Genomic DNA, 21,173 nt, shown 5'->3' on the forward strand with positions numbered 1-21,173 from the left:
GGTGTGGCTCAAGCGGCTGAGCATCACCCTGGGATCCGGGCGATCAGGGTTCAATTCCTGGTCGGGGCACACGCCTGGGTTTTAGGCTAGGCAGCCAATCAATGACTCTCTCATCAATGATGTTCCTCTCTCTCTCTCACCCTCCTTTCCTCTCTGAAATCAATAAAGATTTTTTTTTTTTTTTAAAAAGAAAGACTTTACTCTTTGCCAAATGTTAAATCAAGCAGTGTTTCTAGTGACTAGAAGTCACCATGATAATGTCACATTAGCTTCTCTCTTTATGAGCTATTATAGGGTCAGAACACTAGTTCCTAAGAAAAGATTTTATAGGTGATTTCTTCCTAACACAGATGAATCTTTCTATATAACCTATAAGACATTATGTCTTAGACATTATGGCAAGTCTTTGTAAATGAAATCAGAGGAAATTCAGAATGTGGGTGAGAAGATAATTTGACAGACAAATGTGATAAACATCACTTGTAACACATATGCTTTCATATGAAGATGGTTAACAAGAATGACACATCAGGACAGGCAATACAGTACCTTGGTTATGGACTCTTCCCTTAGTTGAAGATTTGGGATTTGACTGAGTAAAACATTTATCTCTGTACCCATGCACTGGTAGGTGAGATTAAAGACAGAAGGAGGGATAAAATGCATATAGCAGCAAACATCGGAGCAAATTGAGTAAAAGAGTAGGTTATTTAATTTTTTAAATTAACATAGAAGAAAATATGTAAATATAATAAAAGTAGAAGATTTGATTAACAAATAAAAAGCTGCACAGTCACACAAAAAAGATGAACTGAACACCTGTTAAATGAAATTTCAGCACCTGTTAATAAATGTAAGCACAATGAAATGAAGAGCACAGCAGGGAGTGCCACTAAAACATTATACCAAATGGAATAAGCTTTTGAAGACTGTCATCGGGTGACCATAAAAGTTGAGGAATTTAGTGAGGGGGGTGAATGTTAGGACTACATTGGTCGTGGTGTTTAAGGAGGCTGATTGGTAAATGCTACATGTTGGACAACACATTTGTTCTGTGAGCAAGGTCATCACATCAGGAATGAAGCTCTAGCAACCATTTGGAATAACTAAGAGCATGTTTGTGCAATAGAACATTAAGCACTGCCACACTATCTTCTTTCTTTTCATTTGGAAATTACAGTCATTTTCCATAAACAAAGAGTTATGAGCAGCAAAAAAAATCATGATCCTGTGACAATGCTCAATGGCACTAAAAATATAGCTTGTGATGATTGAAGAAATGACTTCTCCTCAAATCCCTACTTGCACCAAAATGATAGGCAGTATTTAGAGATAATACTTTTGTAATTTGAGTAATATTGTTTTTTTTCCCAACAGAAAGAAAGCATTTTGCGACTATGGCAAACTTTTACCTGATAATAACAAAAATGGTGAGCGCTCAGTTAGTTATATCCTGAGCAAAGGAAATGCTCAGTTAAGGAAAGTATGAAAAATGATTTTGTATTCATTCAGGATTGAAAACTTTAGCAGCAGTATTATTAAGCTACACATTGCAACACTACATAAAATGTGACATAATTTGATAAAAGAAAAATCATTAGAAGTGCTTTTCATTTCTGCCTCACTTCTATAGAAGCAGGAAATGAAAGGCATTGATGGTTTTAGTGGCCAAAGGCGGTCAGAAAGCTGAGGTTTGCAGAGGTGCTGGCTGACACAGAGAATGCCACTGCAAGATAGGACAAAGGTCTGGGACTCATGGCAAAACACCAGGTCTCCTGTGTGCTGGCTACTGCCCTCTGTTCTGCCAAGGTTTTAAGCTTTCCTACTGAACATGAGACACTAAACGCTTACAATGAAGTCTGAGTTGTTGGTTCCTGATTCTGAAATACTGTTCCCTAAACTTATCCTGCTTTCTTATGCTAGTGCCTCTACCTGGAATGATTTCTCTCATTTCTTTACCTGACAAACTCTTTATCCCTTAAGATCCAGAAACAATGTAAACTCTCCTGAAAACCATTCCAGACTGTCTCCAGAGTTGTGGAGAGCTCTACTTGAACTCTGACCACACTGCATTGGGATTTTGTGCACATTTGATCCTACTAGGTTGTGTGCTGAAAGCCTGTATCATATAAATGACTGTAGTATATATACACACTACAAACATTTGATTATTTTTTTTTTGAAAATGGACACACTGTGAGCTGTTGTGGTCTTCTACTATATCTTCAACTCAATTATTTGCCCTGAACGAATGAAAAGAGGGTGCTAAATAAGAAAATATTAAGCACTTTCCCCAAATACGGGCTTATTAAGGAACAACTGCCAAGTGTTTATCATGCAGCAGAAAATCAGCAATGAGAAAATGGCGTGCACTGATATGGGGCCAGCAGAGGGCTTTGAGAACTGAACCCTACCTGGTGGAAGTGTTAACCGAAGGAATGACACTACTGCTTTGGTGGTGAGGTCTACTTAGCCTCCTGAGTGATTCCTGGGTGGGAGATACTTGTCCTGAGCACGCAACAACAGCCTGGAGCTGTATTTTTCCAAACTGCAGTTTCCCCCTTAGTGGTTTGTGAAATCACTTTAGTGGGTCTAATTAGTATGTTTAAAAAAATGAAACAGATTGAAGTTGAAAATACTATGTGCACTGCATATGGTATAGATGAATACTGCTTTATGAAACTTTCGGTTTGGTGTATATACTTTCTGCATTGTGACTCAGTCCTGAATTGTGATATAAAATGAATGCGTATGTATACATATAAATATAAAATGTATTTCTTACTGCGAATCCTGACCAAAAGGTTTGAAAGGTACTAGCATAGACTGAGAACATATGCCCTCTACCTTGCAATCTGGCTTAAGGCAACTGAAATGTAAATGTAGACTTTCCTCCCATTTCAGTGGAGTATTAGGCAACAATAATGATAATAACCACAGCAGCAGTAATAGAACTAACATTTATTGAGCTCCTACTATTACTTAATTTATTCCTTGTAAATACTCTAAAGCCAGATACTATTTATCATCTCTATTTTACAGATGAGGACATGGAGAATTAAGAGGTTTCCTAAATTGCTCAATATCTTACACTAAGTGGTAGGGCTGTGGTTTGAATTTGAATGTAACTGAACTTACACTCCTTGTGTCTTGCCACCTAAGCAACCCTCTGAGCCTGGATCTGTCCAGCAGGGTCTGGCTAAGGGGATTGCTTCAGGGAAAAAGTGAAGTTTCATCCCACCCATGGGAATGGGTTGTTGTTCAGAGCATGAGTGTTTCCTAACTAGGGTTGTTCTCTCCATTTTGTTCAGACAAAACAAAGAAGAGAAGGAAAAGAGATGCTTGGCTGAGGGATGAGGTCCTGTATTTACCAATGTATGAGATGCAAGCTACAGTGAATGCTGCCCTGAAATGGACTGAACTAAGCCTAATCCCAGTTATGCTAAGTGACCTTGACACTTCGTATCTTAGAGCCTCTTAAATATCTATTCTGGAGGTTATTTCAAGGATAAAATAACACTTGTAGAGGAATTTATAGGGTCATGGAAATGCAAAGAATGAGCAATTAAAAAGCTGCCTCCAGCTCTGGCCAGGTGGCTGAGTTGGTTGGAGAGTCGTCCCATATACCAACACCAAAAGGTTGTGGGTTCGATCCTGGGTCAGGGTATGTATGGGAGGCAACTGATGGATGTTTCTCTCTCACACTGATATTTGTCTCTCTTTCTCTCTCTCTAAAAATCAATAAACATTCTCGGGTGAGGATTTAAAAAAAAAAGCTGCCTCCATGTGGCTACTCCTCAAATATGCCTAGCTATTGTATTTTTGTATTTTAGAGGCAGAACCTATTTTCTCATGGCATTTTTCTATTCAACAAAGTAATTTAACCAAGTTGTGAGTATATGCGCTTTTCCGCTGTGAGGCTCAAAGGCTATTTTAATTTTACATGTAATGCACGTGATCTAGTCACATCTTAATTTTCTTTTAATCAGTCCTTGTGTAAGAAGGCTGCTCCCCTGCCTTAGGAGCTCATCATCGTGCACACCGAATGCAAAGTGATCACCGACGGAAAAAAGGGTGAAGGAGACGGTGAGGGTCAGGCTCAGCTGCAGGTCATCCGAGTGAGAAAGGCACACAGGGGAGATAATGGAAGAAGGAAACCAGGAACTAAGACCCGAAGACAACGAAAGGAATTAAAAAAAACACCACGCAGTGAAAATACACAGAAGAGAATAAAAGAGAATGCTGCGAGGATGATTTAGAGATAGGAGGCTCTTCCCACACACGGTAAATGAGAAACTTCTGGGCAGGGGCACCTAGCTCTCTGGAAGAATGAAGAGGCTCTGCCCCTGAGTGCAGGTGCAAGGACATGACCATGCGTGGGGCATGCAGGTGTCTCCCTCTAGTCTCGCCCTGAGTGTGTCTCCCTGTCCCGTTAATAAGGATCTCCTGAGGCATCCCAAACATGTGGAGGTGTTGAAACGGGAGTATTTCATTCTCCAATTCATCACTGGGGCCTTGGAAGATCTGGGAGGATTTGGGAGTAAAGAATTAAGAGATGGAGTAAAAGAGTAAGATTTGTGTTTCTGGAACTTAGCTTAAGATGCCAGAATGATGGGCACCTGGTTAAGAGCAAAAAAGCTGTCACACTAAGTTCAGAGAAATTGTCGGAAGAGGTTATTTTGGAAGGCTGTCAGAAATAATCATTATGGCCTCATTAGGCATAGAATGGATTAGAAACAAATTAAACAGATTAAACAGGAGATTTTAACCCTAAAAGGTAAATACAGCCTTCCAGGTATCTTTAAGAACAAAGAAAGGACTCAAAATTAGATGGGACCATATACTAATTAGACCTACTATACAGGGACCCCCTCGTGTAAAACAGCCACGAGTCTGAGGCCAATATTAAAAAAAAAAAAAAGATAATGCAGTTGAAACAGACTGATGAATATCCAGGATCCTTAGGTACCAACATAGAAGGAGAGATAACTTTGTAGCTAAAACTTATATCACAGGTCACCTGGCCCAGTGGAGGAACAGATAATGTGTTCCTGATGAAGTTTACAGAAGTGAAACACCAGAGCCAGGCGTGGGGTTCCAAGTAACCAGACATGTACTATAAACAGCACTCTGTTGGATGGAAAAATTGCTGATGTGCCTTGCTGACAATATAAACTTTCAGATGGTGAATAAAATAGTAAGAGGAACAGTAACCTTGAATCAAAGTCGAAAGGAGAGCTTGGCAACATAAATACCAGGCACTGAGAAAGTCACTGTACTATCTTTTAGTTGAAATTCTCCAAGAAAGAAATGATGAGAAGAATGAAGTTTGGATCTTACACTTTAAAACAATGGTATTGTAAAGCTTCAGAAAAAAGCTATATATGACTGTTATGGTTGAACTGTGTGTCCCCTGCGAATTCATATGTTGTAGTCCTAACCCTCAGTACTTCAGAACGTGACCTCATTTGGAAATGTGACCTATTGCAGATGTAATTAGTTAAGAGGAGATCATACAGGAATGTGGGCCCCTATTTCAATGACTGGTGTCCTAAAAAGGGGACATTTGTAGACAGACACACAGGGAGAATGTCATATGAAGATGATGGCAGAGAGTTGGGTGATGCTTCTACAAGGCAAGGAAAAGACAGCCAGCAAGTCACCAGAAGCTAGGGAAAGGCATGGGACAGGTTGTCCCTCAGAAGGCACCAAACATTACATCTTGATTTTGGGTGTCTAGCCACCAGAACTGAGAGACAATAATGAAGTCACACAGTTTGTAGCACTTTATTATAGTAGCCCTAGCAAACTAATACAATGACTTACGGCCTAATTAGGAAGATGACTGAAGAAGGTTGAAAGCTCTTAGGAAATCCTACAGTAGTAGAAAGTTCTGATGAGGTAAAACAAACAAACAAACAAACAAACAAACAAACAAACAAAAAACAAAAACCATTCAAAAGACCAATATGACTGCCAGAAGATGTGCATAGTAATCTTAGTTTTCAAAAGGAAAAAAACTAAATTTTGTAAAATTGAACCTTGATGTTTCTGAACCAAATCCTGGAATGGATTATTAATAAACTATTTATGATTACTTAGGAAAAAGCACTAATTCCTATAATGAGTTATATTACACTAACCATAAAATCTTCAGTGCAGAGTTTCTTACAAACGCAAAAGACCGCTTTTGGGAACAATGAGTTTCCCATTACTGATGATGCTTAAGCAGAACCAAGATCATGTACTTGTTATGTTTTCAAGGGGACTCAGCATCGCGTGGTAGTGAGAGGAAGAGTCTAAGATTCAATAATTCCACTGGAAGCAGAAGGACTTTACAATCAAGATACCTGCTCTGGAATTTACTCTGAAAAGTAAATGAATCTAACGTAAACCCCCAGAGACCAAAGTAGGCCACCCTCAGGAGCTAAACAAGCCAATACTCAGCCCTTCTCTACTTCCTTATGGCAGCAGCTACAGCCCAGAGGAAAAAAAGGTAACCTGAATATAATTATCTCTTATTCCTCAAACTAACACTTCAGAGAACAGGAGTAAAAGTAACAGGCATTGGAGGCATAGCTCTTGGGACCTGGATCACTTCTCCCAGGCTGTTTAGGCTTTTGTGATCAGTCTTTCTGCCCTGCAAACCTGAAACACCATGGAGTCCTCACAGGGCTGACTCAACACTTAGACATGCTCCCCTCACCTCCCAATGCTTCCAAACTCATCAATACGTAAGATTTCAGCAATGATTATGCCACTTGTCCCAATACTAGAAATAAATTTGACCATTCATTTAGAAAAGGATAATTACTAGAAATAAATTGGATCATTCATTGAGAAAAGGGTAATTAAAAACAATTTGAACCATAATTAGTTGATTTAAAGTTATCACTATCTAGAAAAAAATTTTCTGCTATTAAGATTGAATCAGTGCTCAGTTATAAAATCAATCTTACTAACCTCCTCGAGCAAAGCTATTGGATGGGTTTACATCCAAATGTCCTGGCACTACCTGCTTAAGCACAGTGGACATTCTTGAAGTTCTCTTTTCAGTCCCTAAAGTCAGCCAAAAACAAGAACAAAAACCATGTCGTTTGGGTTAACATTACTCAAATGACAAAAAGTTATCTGCATGTGTAGCATGTCTAATTGCTGCCAAACATTGTACTTTTTAAGTACCCAAAGCTTTAATAGAGATAACAAGGCACTGTGACTATTTCCTCAGAGATACACACATTTGCAAGATTGTAGGGAGTTAGGTTTGGCAAGTGCAATCAGAGAATTTAATGATAAATGAAGCAAGGCATGCATGATGTTACTTTACAAGAAAAGCCACTTTCTGCTTATGTTGAGCTAATTCAAATAGCTGATTAAGCCAAGGAGACCAACTTTTCAAGTCACATGCTCCTGTGTCTAACACATTAGGGTTACCTCTACATGAACCCTTTGGGGTTCCATCACATGATAACTGAAACAAAATATTAGTACAAGTCTTAATGGTTTCATCCAAATCTAGTGAAAACAAACTGTATTGCAAATCATAAAAGGCTGCAGAAATTTCAAGAATTTTAAACATGATAGTTTTAATAAATATACATTTAATAAACAGATGTTCACCTTATATACTTAACTTTGCAATAATATTTTCAAGTCTATGTAAAATAGATTCTAGGGGGAAAAAACCCACATGACTTTATGTTCCCCACCTTTTCTCCTATTACTCTTTTAAAAAGGAAATAACTGAATCTCTAAATATGCTTACTAGACATTAACAGTGGTGCCCTGGATTCTAAGTAAAAGGAGCTAAAGTTATAGCTCCATGAGGTAAAACTTTAAGGGGTCATGTTCAACAAAGAGTGTAAGTAACTAAAGAGCCGAGCCCTAGGAATGAAGCTGACATTTCATAGCTGTCAAGAAGAAAGTATGATCACATCTTACCTGGAGGCAGAGCAAGTGCTGGCCTGACAGAAAGGGTGTTGTTGCCACGGAGTTTCTGATGGACAGAAACTGCACTCAGGATGGCTTGCAAGTACTTTTCTTGTTCTATGCTGCTGGAAGATTCTAAGGAGGAGGTAGGAGCTGGAAAAGAAAAAGATGCTGAATAGAACAATCTGTCTCTATATTAATAACATAGGCATATATGTGTGTGTATATATACATATATATATATATATTTTTGCTTTTTCTTTCTATATATAGCCTTCAAGTACCACACCCAAATGTAGAGACCAGCCCAACTTAAAGCTCCAAACTATCGAATGGCTAATCCTCCTGATACTGGTCTCACCACGCCTGCTTCCTGACTGCCTCATCCTGCTCGCAGAAAGCCCAGGTCCAGAAAGCCACAGAGCTGTCCTTCCAAGAGCAGGTGCAGTTTCTCTTTATCCAGGCAACTCAAAATGAAGATTCACAAAGGATAACATCTCCTTGGTGACCCCCAACCATCTTGCCTATGCTGCTGTTTGGGAGCAGAGGGTGGCGCGGGGTCCCTTGGCATCCTGGAGTGGGCAGGTGAGAACTTCCCAATACCAGTGGCTTTATTCCGATTCTGTCACATGGGCCTAACAGGGGACATGAGCTTGCAGGGGTTGTTTGCGGGAAGAGCGGAGGAAGGTGGGGAGAAGACAGCAGCAGCTAACGTGAGATTCCCCAGTCCTTCTAAAAGACGGGCAAAAAGTATGCACAGATAGAAACAACTGTGGAAACAACTGTGAGAAAAATTCTGGGTGGGAGGAAGTCTAGCCTGGTTTGTGTGGAGTGAAACAGAAATCACTGAAACTGGCCCAGACACTCTAAAGAGGCATCAGGAGGGACTTACCAGAAGGACAATAGATATTAACAAATTCTCTTACAACGCAAATAGGAAATAATCAGAATTGTATGTTTTATCAATTTTAAGATGGTATGATTTTATTATAAAACGCACCATTATTTTATGTACTAAGAATAAAAACTGAAGTTTAAACTAGGACACAGCTCTTTCTGATCACTTCAATTGTAAGATACATCCCGATTTTAAAGATACTAAAATGTGAGCAAATGTGTAAGCTCAAAATATAGTAAACTTATATTAAATTTAAAAAATCAGAAACTAGTGGAATAAAATAGTTTCAGTTTTTTCCAACTAAAAGCTCAGTAATATGCTCATCAATGTTCCTGAAATGACTTACTCATTTTATGTAACTTACACACACTATGTTCTACTATATGCACTATGTAGCTTGGGAGGATTCCTCAGGACAGACACAGTTAAAAGTGAACCACCTTCAATTGCACCTACGTTTACACTCCAAGCCAGGCAGAATTAAAAAAAATAAAGACATATATAGATACGGTGTTGTGTGTGTGCTGCCCTCAGTCAACCGAATGATCAAAGACACACTGGCCAACTTTTCACTTTCAGGAGGGAAATAGATAATAATAAAGAAGAAACATCAAAAAGTTTTACCTGCAGAACCACAGAACCCGACTTACCTCATTGTGATAAAGGAAAAACTGCAGCCATCCCTGAATTGCATCTGATATCTTAGTGGCCATTGTTTAATTTTATTGAGCATCTATTATAAGCTGGAAGTTATGAGAAAGGTCAGCAAAATATAGCTCCTGACTGACTTCAAGGCCTCAGATTTGGTGCTCATATACATCCTCAGAGAGAGACATCCTCAGCAGCACTTATTATTTCTGTGGCTACCCTCTAGCTTCTTAAAAACCTCTTCTTGAGAGCTCCTAACACAGCATTCTGGTCACTGGTTTGCTGACTTGTTTTTGTGTGTGCGTGTCCACACGGACAGGATCCCTACTTGCTCTGAAACTGTCAACTCTATCTGAATGCTTTCCAGAAGAAAAGGAAAAGAACAGTGCACTCTAGTTCCTACCTGTGGCTATTCTGGGCTGCTGAAATGAAGTCGTCTAGAACCAAAGACTTTATGATGTTAATTTCTATTAGGATCCAAATATAGACAGATATATTAAGACGCCAAGTTCAAGGCGCAGCCCTGAGCCGTGAAGTTAGTTCTTGGTTAAGTTGTCCATGTTGTACATAGCACAGTGGGAAGGGCTATGTGTGAGAGGCTTGATGACAGGGAACAGCTGGCATTCCCAGCTTTTACTTCTTTTATTTTTAGGAGTACTCTGAAGTGAGAACATAGTTGTGCTGCAGAGGGATGCTTACCTGCCTGAGGGGAGTTCTGAGATTTGAACAGACCAGCTACTCCCTTTCCATGGAGCCCCCCAGCCCGGAGGAGCAGGGTACCGCTTCTCGAGTTCTTCCAACATACAACGGGCAGGCGACTGTGTCGGTAGCAACGGGCTACTCGTGGTAAACTACTGTCCTGTACAGCCTGGGGTACAACTAAAAGGCCAGGATAGCTTCAGGGACATGGGGGAAGAGAATGGTTTGGGTGGGTGAGGGGGGAAAATGGGGCGAGGAGAAGGGAAAAGAAATGGGGGGAGAGAGAGAATATAAGAACATTAATATCATACTAGCACAGTCATTTTCTAGGACTCAGAAACATTGGTTGAGGGGTAAGACACATATTTCAAACATGGAACTCAGTTCTGGGGTTGAGAAGAAAAGGCATAAATGGTGAAAACAGCTAACTCATCCACTAATCTGCGGCCCTCCCTCCTCCCTCCCTCCTTTTCTTTTTAAAAATAAGCTCCTTTTATTAATACTACAGACTTTTCCTGAATAACCTCAGCTTAGAAAATAGAAATGTTATGTAGAATTATTTAAAAGGCTTCTTTTAAGCTGATGATCTCCCTTGCCTTACACACCACTTTTTGTCAACTTGAAAGAAAGATTGTAAGATTAATGTATTCATGTCAACTTTATGAGGATGACAAGTCAAACTGTCACCTCATTAGGCTCCTGAAATGAAGAGAGAACAGAGTACTCTAATATTAGACTGCCTGATATGGTGAAAGGATTAAAAATAAAACCAAATGATTTCTGGTATGAGAACAATATGTTCAAATGTCAAAACGAGTTTAAATATTTTATTAACACTACACATTGATGATATTTTTTAAAGATCAGCTCATAAAATTACAAATATGATGTTGGGAAAATAAACAGACAAGAGTACCCTGCTTTTAGATTAGTAAGTATAAGAAGAAAGGCAGGTTTCAGAGTAATTTCTTTCCTTTAGTTAGATTACACTAAAGAGATTTCTTGATAATAACCTCCCAACCTCTAATTCCATCGTTTTAAAAAAATTGTGGTTAAATATACCTAACATAACATTTAAAATTTTAACCATTTTAAGTGTACAAATCGTTGACATTAAGTATATTGACAATATTGTGCAACCACCACAACTATTTCCAAAACTTCTAATCTCTTATCTTGATATAAACCAGTGGAGAGGAGGGAGAGGAAATCTGGTTTATGGTCACGTAAACTGTAACCTTCAATGACTTCAGTGAATGCCAGATTAACTTTCTATACTCAACTAGAGATACCTTGGAAGCATTCTGAAGTTACAGGTTGTGCTTTTCAGCCCCACAAACTGATAAAGACATAATGACTCATGAAGACTGGAAAAACAATTCCATTATTGGGCCCTCTATTTCTAACCCCACTTTAATATCTGTTTCCCCCCAGTTGTTTCTAGGCACACTGATTTTGTGTATTAGATAAGGGAATATTGCTTAATGGCTTCGGGGCTGTTTTAGTAACTGGGAGAGAACCAGTATACCCCTTCACTCCTCTCCCCTGTTGTGGACTGTCCCCTCCCCTTCCATGGGACATGAGCACCATATGCCATGCTCTGCTATACACAGGATCTAAACTTTCCAGCTCCCAAGCATAGGCTTGAGTGAAAGCTGGATAACCACTAGTGCTGAGGCAAATACTGTTGAGCCTGAAGACCAGCAGAGGCTACTCTCAGTACCAGTCCCATTTAACAATGAAAGACACATCCATTTACCCTGCCACCCAACCTACCCACTACCCAGAGCTATCAGCTTTGGGCTTCCAAGCAAACCTCAAGAGGTAGACCGGGCTTCAGAAGCTGCTGTGGAAACTTTTAAATCAAGTTTCCACATACAAGTGCTCAAAACATAAATAAATGAACACACACACAAAATCCATGTTACTACCACCTAGGTCAAGAAGTGGACAATTACGAGCATCCAAGAAGATTCCCTTGTGTCTCCTCCTGACCACTATTTCCCACACGTCCTCAGAGATTATCACTACCCTTGAGTGCCAACAACATGGATGAGTTTTTGAATTTTAGAAAAAAAGAACCAATAAAAGTCATTCTTTTGGGTCTAACTTCTTTTACTCAACATATGTTTTAGACCCACCCAGCCTATTGCATGTAGCTGTAGTTTGTTCATTTTCATTGCTGTATAGTATCCTAATATGTGATTATACTATTTGTTCATTCTGTTGATTTTGAGTTCCTAGTTTGTGACTATGTAAGAAAATGTTTCTATGAACATTTTTGTAGATGTCTTTTGGGAGCACATATACATTACTATTGGAAATTCTATCCCACCTAGGAGTAGAAGTGGCAGATAACAGGTTATGCATATGTTTAATAGATGTTCAGACGTTTAGTAGATGCTGCCAGACAACTTTCCAAAGTTGTTTAACCAATTTACAGCCCCACCAGCAATAAATCAGAGTTCCACATGTTCAACATTCTTACTAACATTTTGAATTGCTGGTCTTTTACATTTTAGCCATTTTTGCAGGTATAAAGTAGTTTCATTGGGACTTTAATTTGTATTTATCTGAAGACTAATAGGTTGAGCATCTTTTCAGATATTTATTGGTTACCAGGATACCCACCCCTCTGTGAAGTGCCTGTTTTGGTCTCTTGCCATTTTTATTGCCTTTTCACTCTCTTAACTTATCAATCTTTTACTTTATGGGTACTGCCTTTTCTGTCCTAAGAAGTTATTCTCTCCTTCAGCGTAATGAAGGGATTCTCCTATCTTTCAGAAGCTTTATTGTTTTAACCTTTTATATGTAGATCTACAGACATACGGAAATGCTTTGTGTGTATGGTGCCAAAATTATTTTTTCTTGTGTGGATATCCAGCACAGTTTATTGATAAACATCTTTTATCCCTGCTCTTAAGTGCTCTCTTTATCTTAAATCAAGTGTTTATATATGTTGAGCTCTTTCTATCTTCTCTATTTTGCTCCAATGGTCTGTTCATCTACTCTTGTGCCAATCCCATACTGACTTAATTACCGTAGCTTTATAAAATAATCTTGTAGTATTATTAAAAGATCCTGCAGTTTTATTCTATAAGACTATCCTGACTACTCTTGGCCTTTTGCATTTTTATATAATTCTTAACAATCATCTTTTCAATTTCCTTAAACATTCTTCTGGGATTTTGTTTGGGACTATATTGAATCTATAGATCAATTTTTGGATAAATTTCAGTTTTGGAGTGTCAAGTATTCTAATCCAAGAACATGAAATATCTATTTATTTATATCTTTAATGATCCTCAATATTGTTTTGACTGTTCCATGTAGAGATCTTACATACCTTTATTTAGATTTATTCCTAAGTATTTAATGCTTTTAGTGCTACTCTAAATAATACCAGCAGTGCCAAAATAACATTACTTAAAATTTCATTTTTTAATTATTTGTATTTGTTATATACAGGACTAATTTTTGTATAATGATCTTCTATTAGTGACCTTAGTAAATTCACTCATTCATTTTAAAAGTTTATGTGTAGATTCCTTCAGATTTACTATGCATACAATTAGGTCATCTGTGAATAATGATAATTTTGTTTCTTTCTTTTCAATCTTTATACTTTTTATTATTTACTTTTTGTCTTTCTACATGTCCTACAACCTCTAGTTCAACACCAAATAGAAGGTAACAGTGGGCATCTTTGTCTTGGTCTCAGAGTAAAAGTTTTCAATATCTTACCATTAAACAAACTTTTGTTAAACGTTATTTTTGTAAAAGTCATAAATGTATATTACATTTTATATAACCTTTTTTTATAAAATTCTTTTCTGTATATGATGAACTTATATTTTCCTTCTTAGTTGTTTTAATGTGGCAACTTACGCTGATTGATTTTCAGTGGTCAAGTCAGTTCTGTATTCCTGTAATAAACTCCAGTTGGTTATAATGAACTATCCTGTGTGAAATGAACCTTTGTCACTATGAACCATTCTTCTTTATTGTTAGTAAAATTTTACTTTAAAGTCTACTTTGACACAATTACAACAGCTTTTTTAGTAGTTTTGCATGGTGGGTTGGTTCTATACTTTACTCTCAACTTTTTTGTATTCTTGTATATTAGATATAGCCTTTAAAAACAGCATAAAGCTTTAAAAAAGTCAAATAATCTTTTACTTTTAATTGGAGCATTTAGTCAATTTATAAGTAATGTAATTACTAACATATTTGCATTTAAATTTACCATTTGTTTCATCTGTTCTATGTTCTCTTTTTTCTCCTTTCTTGCCTTCTTTTGGATTATTTTTTATTATTTCATTTCCTTCCTTCTAATAGCTTGAGGGATATATGTTATTTTATATCACTACAAATGCTTTATAACAAGTATTCTAATAAGTGGTCTATTAATATTTTCTTTTGTTTCTGACAGACTGCAATGATAAATGAGGTCTGTTTCTCACTGGCAGGAGTGATTTTGATAGCAAACCTCCCAAACAGCAGGATACCCTGATACTATCATGTATACTAATCTGCAAAGAGAATTTAGTTAGAAGAACAAAGTACCCAGGAAAATACTGCATTCTTAATAGAATCTCAACCTTCCAGTACTTAATACAAATTCTTTATTTGGCCCAATCTCAAGATATATTCCCAACTTGTTTTTCAAGTTTCACATTGGTAATGTTTGTAAACTTAAATTGTCATTTAAAATGAGATATTTATAGTTCTTCAAGAAGAGTGGGGTTGAAACTAATAGTAACATTAAGACAACTTTCTAAAATACTTACAAGGCTTACAATTTACAAAGTGTTTTCGCAGAATTATTCTATTTAATCAAATCAGGAATTTATAAATGCAAATAAAAGAACTTACCTGGAGATGAGAATGACTGAATTTGTGGATGGTGGAAATATAGTTTTAAAAAATATAAAGCATGGCATAGTGCTTAACAGATACACAAAAGAGCAAGAGATAAGAATAGAAAAAAGAAAATGTGTTCATTTACATTCTTTAAGTGATAGCCCTTGTAAACATTCTAGTTAGATAGCATGAGAAAACCCTGTCTACACTTGGGTCAGCAAATTACAGCCTGTGGGCCCAAACTGGCTCCGCCCATTCATTCCTTATAGTCAAAGGCTGCTTTTGTGGCAGAGTTAAGAAGTTGTAACAAGAGACCATGCAGCCTACAAAACTGAAAACATGTACTACTACCTGGTCTTTTAAAGAAAAAGTTTGCAGACCCCTGACCAATGGCAGGCTTTCATCTTTCCTCTCTGCCTGGGCAAACCCTATTCTTACTCCAAGCTGTCTTCCCGCCTGCTAGGAGAGAGGCAAATGGGGAAAGACAACTAAGGGAAATTCGTAAAGGGACAAAAACTCGTCACCTTTCACCTTCTGATCTAATACAGGCACTGTCCAGTGATGTAACTGCACTTCTGAGATGCCAATGAGGTGCTTGTGCATGCTTCATAAAGTGTTCCTTAATCACTCCTGTCCCTGGAGACCCTGCTCCTATTTTCTGACGTTTCTCTCTCTCTGGGCTATGGATGCAAATAGCCCATTAAAGACTCAAATGGAAGAAGGAAAGGTCTCTTTTTGGAGCCCCCCAACACGCTTACCTCCGGCAGAGCGAATACATCCTGTTGGAGGCCGTGATTCGAAAATATTCTGGTTTTGAGCGAGAAGAGCTGCCACCTATGGTTCCCAAACCTAAACGCTGATAGTCTCTGAAACAGGCTTTTTCCACTAACTGTTCCATTGTAGACTTCTCGGAGGCCTTCAGAGTGGTACTCGTGGGGAGTTCACTCTCATCTGAAACTGTGATGGCAGAAACGGGTTTTGAGAAAATGATATAGCTCCAAGGGGAAGATTAAAAACTTCCTTTTGAAGAGGATCCATAAATCAAGAGAGGTTTATATTATGGCTACAGGTCTACGTATATCACAAATCATGTAACTTCTAGGAGGACTCATTATGGTCAAATTCGAACAGTAATGAATAGTCAAGAAATAAAATATCAGGCCCAGCTGGGCATGGTTCAGCGGTTGAGCGTCGACCTAGGATCCAGGAGATCGGGGTTCGATTCCTGGTCAGGGCACATGCCCGGGTTGCGGGCTGCAGCTGATCAATGACTCTCTCATCATTGATGTTTCTATCTCTGTCTCTTCCTCTCCCTTCCTCTCTCTGAAATCAATAAAGATATATTTTAAAAAAAAAATTTATAAAAAAAAAAAAATAAAATATCAGGAGCTCAATGGACTCAAAATGTCAGCAGAATTAACCAAAATGTCTAAAAACAATACCATTTTGAATTCATTACCCATAATTTTGTTTCAGTCAGGCTTGCTTATTAATGCCAAAATGTAGTGATTTCCATCTAGGACTCTATGGAATGAACACTCACCTTTGTCAGAGGCTAACCCGTCAGTAAAATTAATCTTTAATATGTACACTATACAAACTCATCATCCAGGTTTCAGTTAACTTTTCAGAGCATAAACTTTTATTAGAAATGTCTAGATTAAGCAGGAGTTTACCAGTGGGAAAAGACCTTTCTTAGAGAGGTATGAAGAAATTATGCTTTTTGTGGAAATATTTTTGTCAGAGGATGTGGTATAATACATGGGAAACTCCCTCACAATTTTGCAATCACAGGTTATGAATCCTTTAAGATTTCAGATGTGGAAGAATTTACCCAATAATCAAGTATTTTAGGGAGGGTTAAAAAAACACACCAAGGCTCCTAATTGGTACTGCATGTTCTAACTAAAAAAAATTCCATTGTTAAAAACCATCCGAGTTTACTTTCTTATTTATTTTTAAAGTAAGGAAGTCAAATTAAAGCTTTCAAAGCTTTTGGAAACATACTCAAAGTTATAATGTCAAAGGGAACAACATGACTCTCTCTTCCATTAAAAGAACAAAAACCTAACAGTTCATCCCTCTAAATACCACAGATATACAACTTTGTGTATTAGTGTGTGAACCTCACAATGCAAAAATATTATCAGGTATCAGTTTTATGTTGCCTTTTATTTTTAGAGGAGCAAAGAGCATTATATAATTTGGTCTTTTGGTGGAATAACTATGATGGAATAATAGTTTTTGTTCCATGACATCATAAAAACTTTGAATTAGAAGAGTCAATACTGATGGGTAGCAATAATATTTTAGGGCTTTCCACGTGACTGTGCGGAGGCCAGGGTTCCACCAAATGGCCACTTGAGTGACGTGATGGTGAGCCTTCTCAGTGCCCTGGAGGTGAGCCTGCAGGTACCCTGCTAACATGGAGACCTTTAGCCAGTGATCTCTCTCAAGATGAGACCTCTTTATTATTATTATTACTATTATTATGTTGTAGTTATATAAGCACTGGTAACTGATTCTAAAATCCCGAGAAGGAAAGGGGTACGATGGTATCCTGCCTCTCTATTAGATCAAATTCTCTCTAGCGTTAATTCCATAAGCATACTTGATACTGGGTAAGGAATAGGAAACAGTCAATAAGATGTTTTGCTACTAGTTTTCTGCCTCTATATTCTTGACCGAGAAGTATCTCAGCTTCCCAGATGCTGTCCTTTTAAATATTTAGTAGGCTTTTTTTTTATCATCTAAGAATCCCTTCATCTTAGGTCTTCCATTTTGATTAAAAGCATCCACAATATACTCGCCCAAACCCCAAATCTTCAACTTTGAATGCCCACTGTCCTTACCTCCTTAGTCTTATTCCGTAACAATGAGGTACAGGGAACACTTTATAACTACATTTCCTACGCAGTGGGGCTTCTTTCTTCTGCCCTTTCGCGAGACCCACAGAACCACAGCCAACCAGCTCCAGGGGCTTAGTAAAGAAGTATAACTTAACAAGTCTTATGGGAACCATGGATGCTGGGGAAAATAATTTTTTTTTTAGTTCCAAGAAGCTGATAAGTGCCTCCAATCTCCTCCTGAGATCTAGGTTTCTGTGTCAGGTTTCAGTGCACCTATGACTTAGCTTCTTACTCTGACTCACATACGGAGAAGGAATGAAACTGATTCATGAAGGAAAAGCAAGTTTGCACATACCGGATATGTCATCTTCCTCATTCCACCCAGCGCGATGCACTCTCTCTTCCACAATGGTCCCTGTCCTCTTCTTCAATAAATACTGACGCCCGATTGTCATTTTCCCTGCCCTTTTGGCACCTTTCACAATCGTTTTGGAGAAGGTGCTATAAGTCACAAAACCAAAGAGAATGTCAATTTAATAGGAAGATACCACTTATATTTTTGATACCTCCGTAGGTCAACTTGTTTCCTCTCCATTTCCACAGCCACTAGTATTGTCCATCCCTTCATTAAGCCTCTCCTTCTTTCGATTACTTTTCACAGGCAGCAGACTAATTTCCAATAAAACACTGTTGTCATCAGGACAATGTTTTAAGCAAAAGTGGAAGACCCTAGAGTGGGACACAAACTACTAATCACCCCCAATCTGAAAGCCTCAGCTTGGCTCTTTGGTCAAGCACGCCCCTAACCCACTCTGGTTATCCACGCCACTGCCTCCACCAGTGTACACAAATGATGCTTGTGGAAGTCCTGCGAGGACAGCCAGCCTGCCCTCCTACTGATCTGCACTCTCTGCTAACTCAGAGATCATAGGGCAATTATAACTGTCGACACCTTACATCTTAAATGTTTTAAGTGCAACGTCTGGTGTCCTACCTCCTGATACTGTAAACCTTTTCATATATAGAAAAGACTAAACCATTCCCCTTTTTGAGAGGAGAAAAACTAAGAAATCAGAAATTTGAGCATCCTTTTGAGAATCAGCTTTAATTAAAGGGAAACTTGTATGTAAGTCACATGGACCTAGAAGTACTCCATTCATTGAAATAGTTTACCTTTTCTTGCTGATAGAAAATCTGGGTAGAGTATTTATAATCCATTTGGTGAAAAGTGACAAGGATTCTTTTATTGTCAAAAAGTTTTACCAGACTCTGTCTTTAGTCATTTGAAATGTAAATTTGAGAGTTATGAAGCATATTTTAGATAATTGTTAGAAATCATAAAATACTGGTATTTCCTAAATTCAAGCCTATTGTGAATCACTTCAGGTATAACTTAAACTCAGTGTGACGTTTGAAAAGTTTTCCCAACTAGAGCTCTATCCCTCGTCTTATATACTCAAGATGATTCTAAGATATTTAAAAATTTTAAATTGCTATATCTCTTTTGTAGCTGGATAGTATAAGCTTGATACAATAAGCTTAATTTTATATACAGATGTATACATAATTTTCCCCTGATAGTTTCTACACATAAAACACCACAAAAGCTTTGTTTCCTCCATAGAGGGCTGGGATACTATCAAAGGCTCCTCTGTGACTCCACAGTGCTAAGACAAGATGCCTGGTTCACCTTTAAATATCTAGGAAGCTGTTCATGCTTCAACATATCACACCTGGATACGTGTGATGTCCTTTAAGCACCACCTGTCAAGTGGTACAGGTGGCTAGCTATGCAACTGAGAAATGATACACTGTCAGGAACAACTCCTCTATAACGCCCAGCCTTTCAGACCAAGGAAAACCTTTTTTCTCCAAAGTCTGCGGAGTACTCCTTAATATGTAACTTGTATTGGCAGATGCCAAAATTCCAGATGATTAATGATGAAAGAACTGATATAGCCCGGCTAGGCGTGGCTCAGCGGTTGAGCGTCGACCTAGGATCCAGGCGATTGGGGTTCGATTCCCGGTCAGGGCACATGCCTGGATTGCGGGCTCAATCCCCAGTTGGGGGCGTGCAGGAGGCAGCCGATCAATGACTCTCTCATCATTGATGTTTCTCTCTCTCTCCCTCTCCCTTCCTCTCTCTGAAATCAATAAAGATATATTTTTTTAAAAAAAGAAAGAACTGATATATTAGCCCCTGTATTTTATCACTATTTGAAGAGAATTTTACAGCAATTGTTACCTTGTAATAATTGAAACATAACATAAATTCCTAAAAATTTTCATCAGAAAACAAGGATTCCTACTAAAGAAATAAGACAACTAAATACAATGCCTGATCCTGGACTGGATCGCGTACCAGGGAGGAATCATCAGCAAAATTTGAATATGGACTCCATTAAATAAAAGTTTTACACCAATTAAATTTCCTGGTTGGGATTACTGTATTGTGGTTATATAAGATAATGTCTTTGTTCTCAGGAAAGACAGACTGATGTATTTCAGGGTAAAGAGGCGTTATATACATAACTCAAATGGTTCAGAAAAAATACATATGAGAGAGAGAGTGATCAAGAACATGGAGCAAAATATAAACAACTGTGAATCTGGGTAAAGGGGATACAGGAATTCTTTGTACTAGGTTGTAACTTTTCTGTAAATTTTGAAATTGTATCAAAACAAAAAGTTACAAAAATAAAAAATAAAGGCTCTAATCTTTAGATCAAAGCAAAACTGTTTACTAGGCCTGGATATTAATGAAAGCTGAATAGATTGCTCAAAGGCAATTAGAAAGTGATCAATATAGAAAAAGGGGAAAATAGAATTTCACATTCTAAAAATGCATCATGAGCAATAGACATGGTAGTCAAGCCTCTTGTAGCTTTCAATTTTTGAAACTTGTTACAGATATCAAAGCTGCTTTCTGAGCTTGGTTCAACGGGCTTGACAGAATGAATGGCACACAGAAAGAGCAGTCTTTATACCTGACCCAGAGGAACGGTCACTTCCCCTGACAGTCAGCTATGGGAGGGCTGAAATGAAGAAACCGGGCTGTCTGCTTACCGAAAGGATGTGTTCTTCTCCTTCTGTTTGGGTAAAATGATTTGTGGGGTAGTTTGTCCAGTAGCAAAAGCAAAGGTGGTGAAAATGGACTGAGGATAACGGAACTTCATCAGCTGCTTCTTAAAGATCTCTACTACTTCTGGGCTCACTTCCTCATCAAATGCTACTTTAATCAACTGGAGAGATTAAATACATTAGAAGCATTAAGGATTTCCATATAG

General features: G+C 38.1%; 1 protein-coding gene across 2 annotated transcripts in view; it reads right to left on the reverse strand.

Annotated features, from left to right (window-relative positions):
- Positions 1-21,173, reverse strand: part of SBF2 (SET binding factor 2) — a 313,031-nt gene that overhangs the window by 34,456 nt on the left and 257,402 nt on the right. Inside the window, exons 24-29 of one of the 2 annotated variants that reach the window (XM_087821727.1) lie at positions 20,953-21,128; positions 18,242-18,387; positions 15,796-15,994; positions 10,175-10,371; positions 7,942-8,082; positions 6,964-7,059 (exon numbers count right to left, since the gene is read on the reverse strand). In XM_087821727.1, the coding sequence (XP_087677853.1) occupies positions 6,964-7,059; positions 7,942-8,082; positions 10,175-10,371; positions 15,796-15,994; positions 18,242-18,387; positions 20,953-21,128 (955 nt within the window). The remainder of the gene's footprint in view (positions 1-6,963; positions 7,060-7,941; positions 8,083-10,174; positions 10,372-15,795; positions 15,995-18,241; positions 18,388-20,952; positions 21,129-21,173) is intronic. The other variant, XM_087821725.1, reaches the window with a different exon arrangement.

The sequence above is a fragment of the Miniopterus natalensis genome, chromosome 11, assembly GCF_054644295.1.
Source record: "Miniopterus natalensis isolate mMinNat1 chromosome 11, mMinNat1.hap1, whole genome shotgun sequence".
NCBI lineage: Eukaryota > Metazoa > Chordata > Mammalia > Chiroptera > Miniopteridae > Miniopterus > Miniopterus natalensis.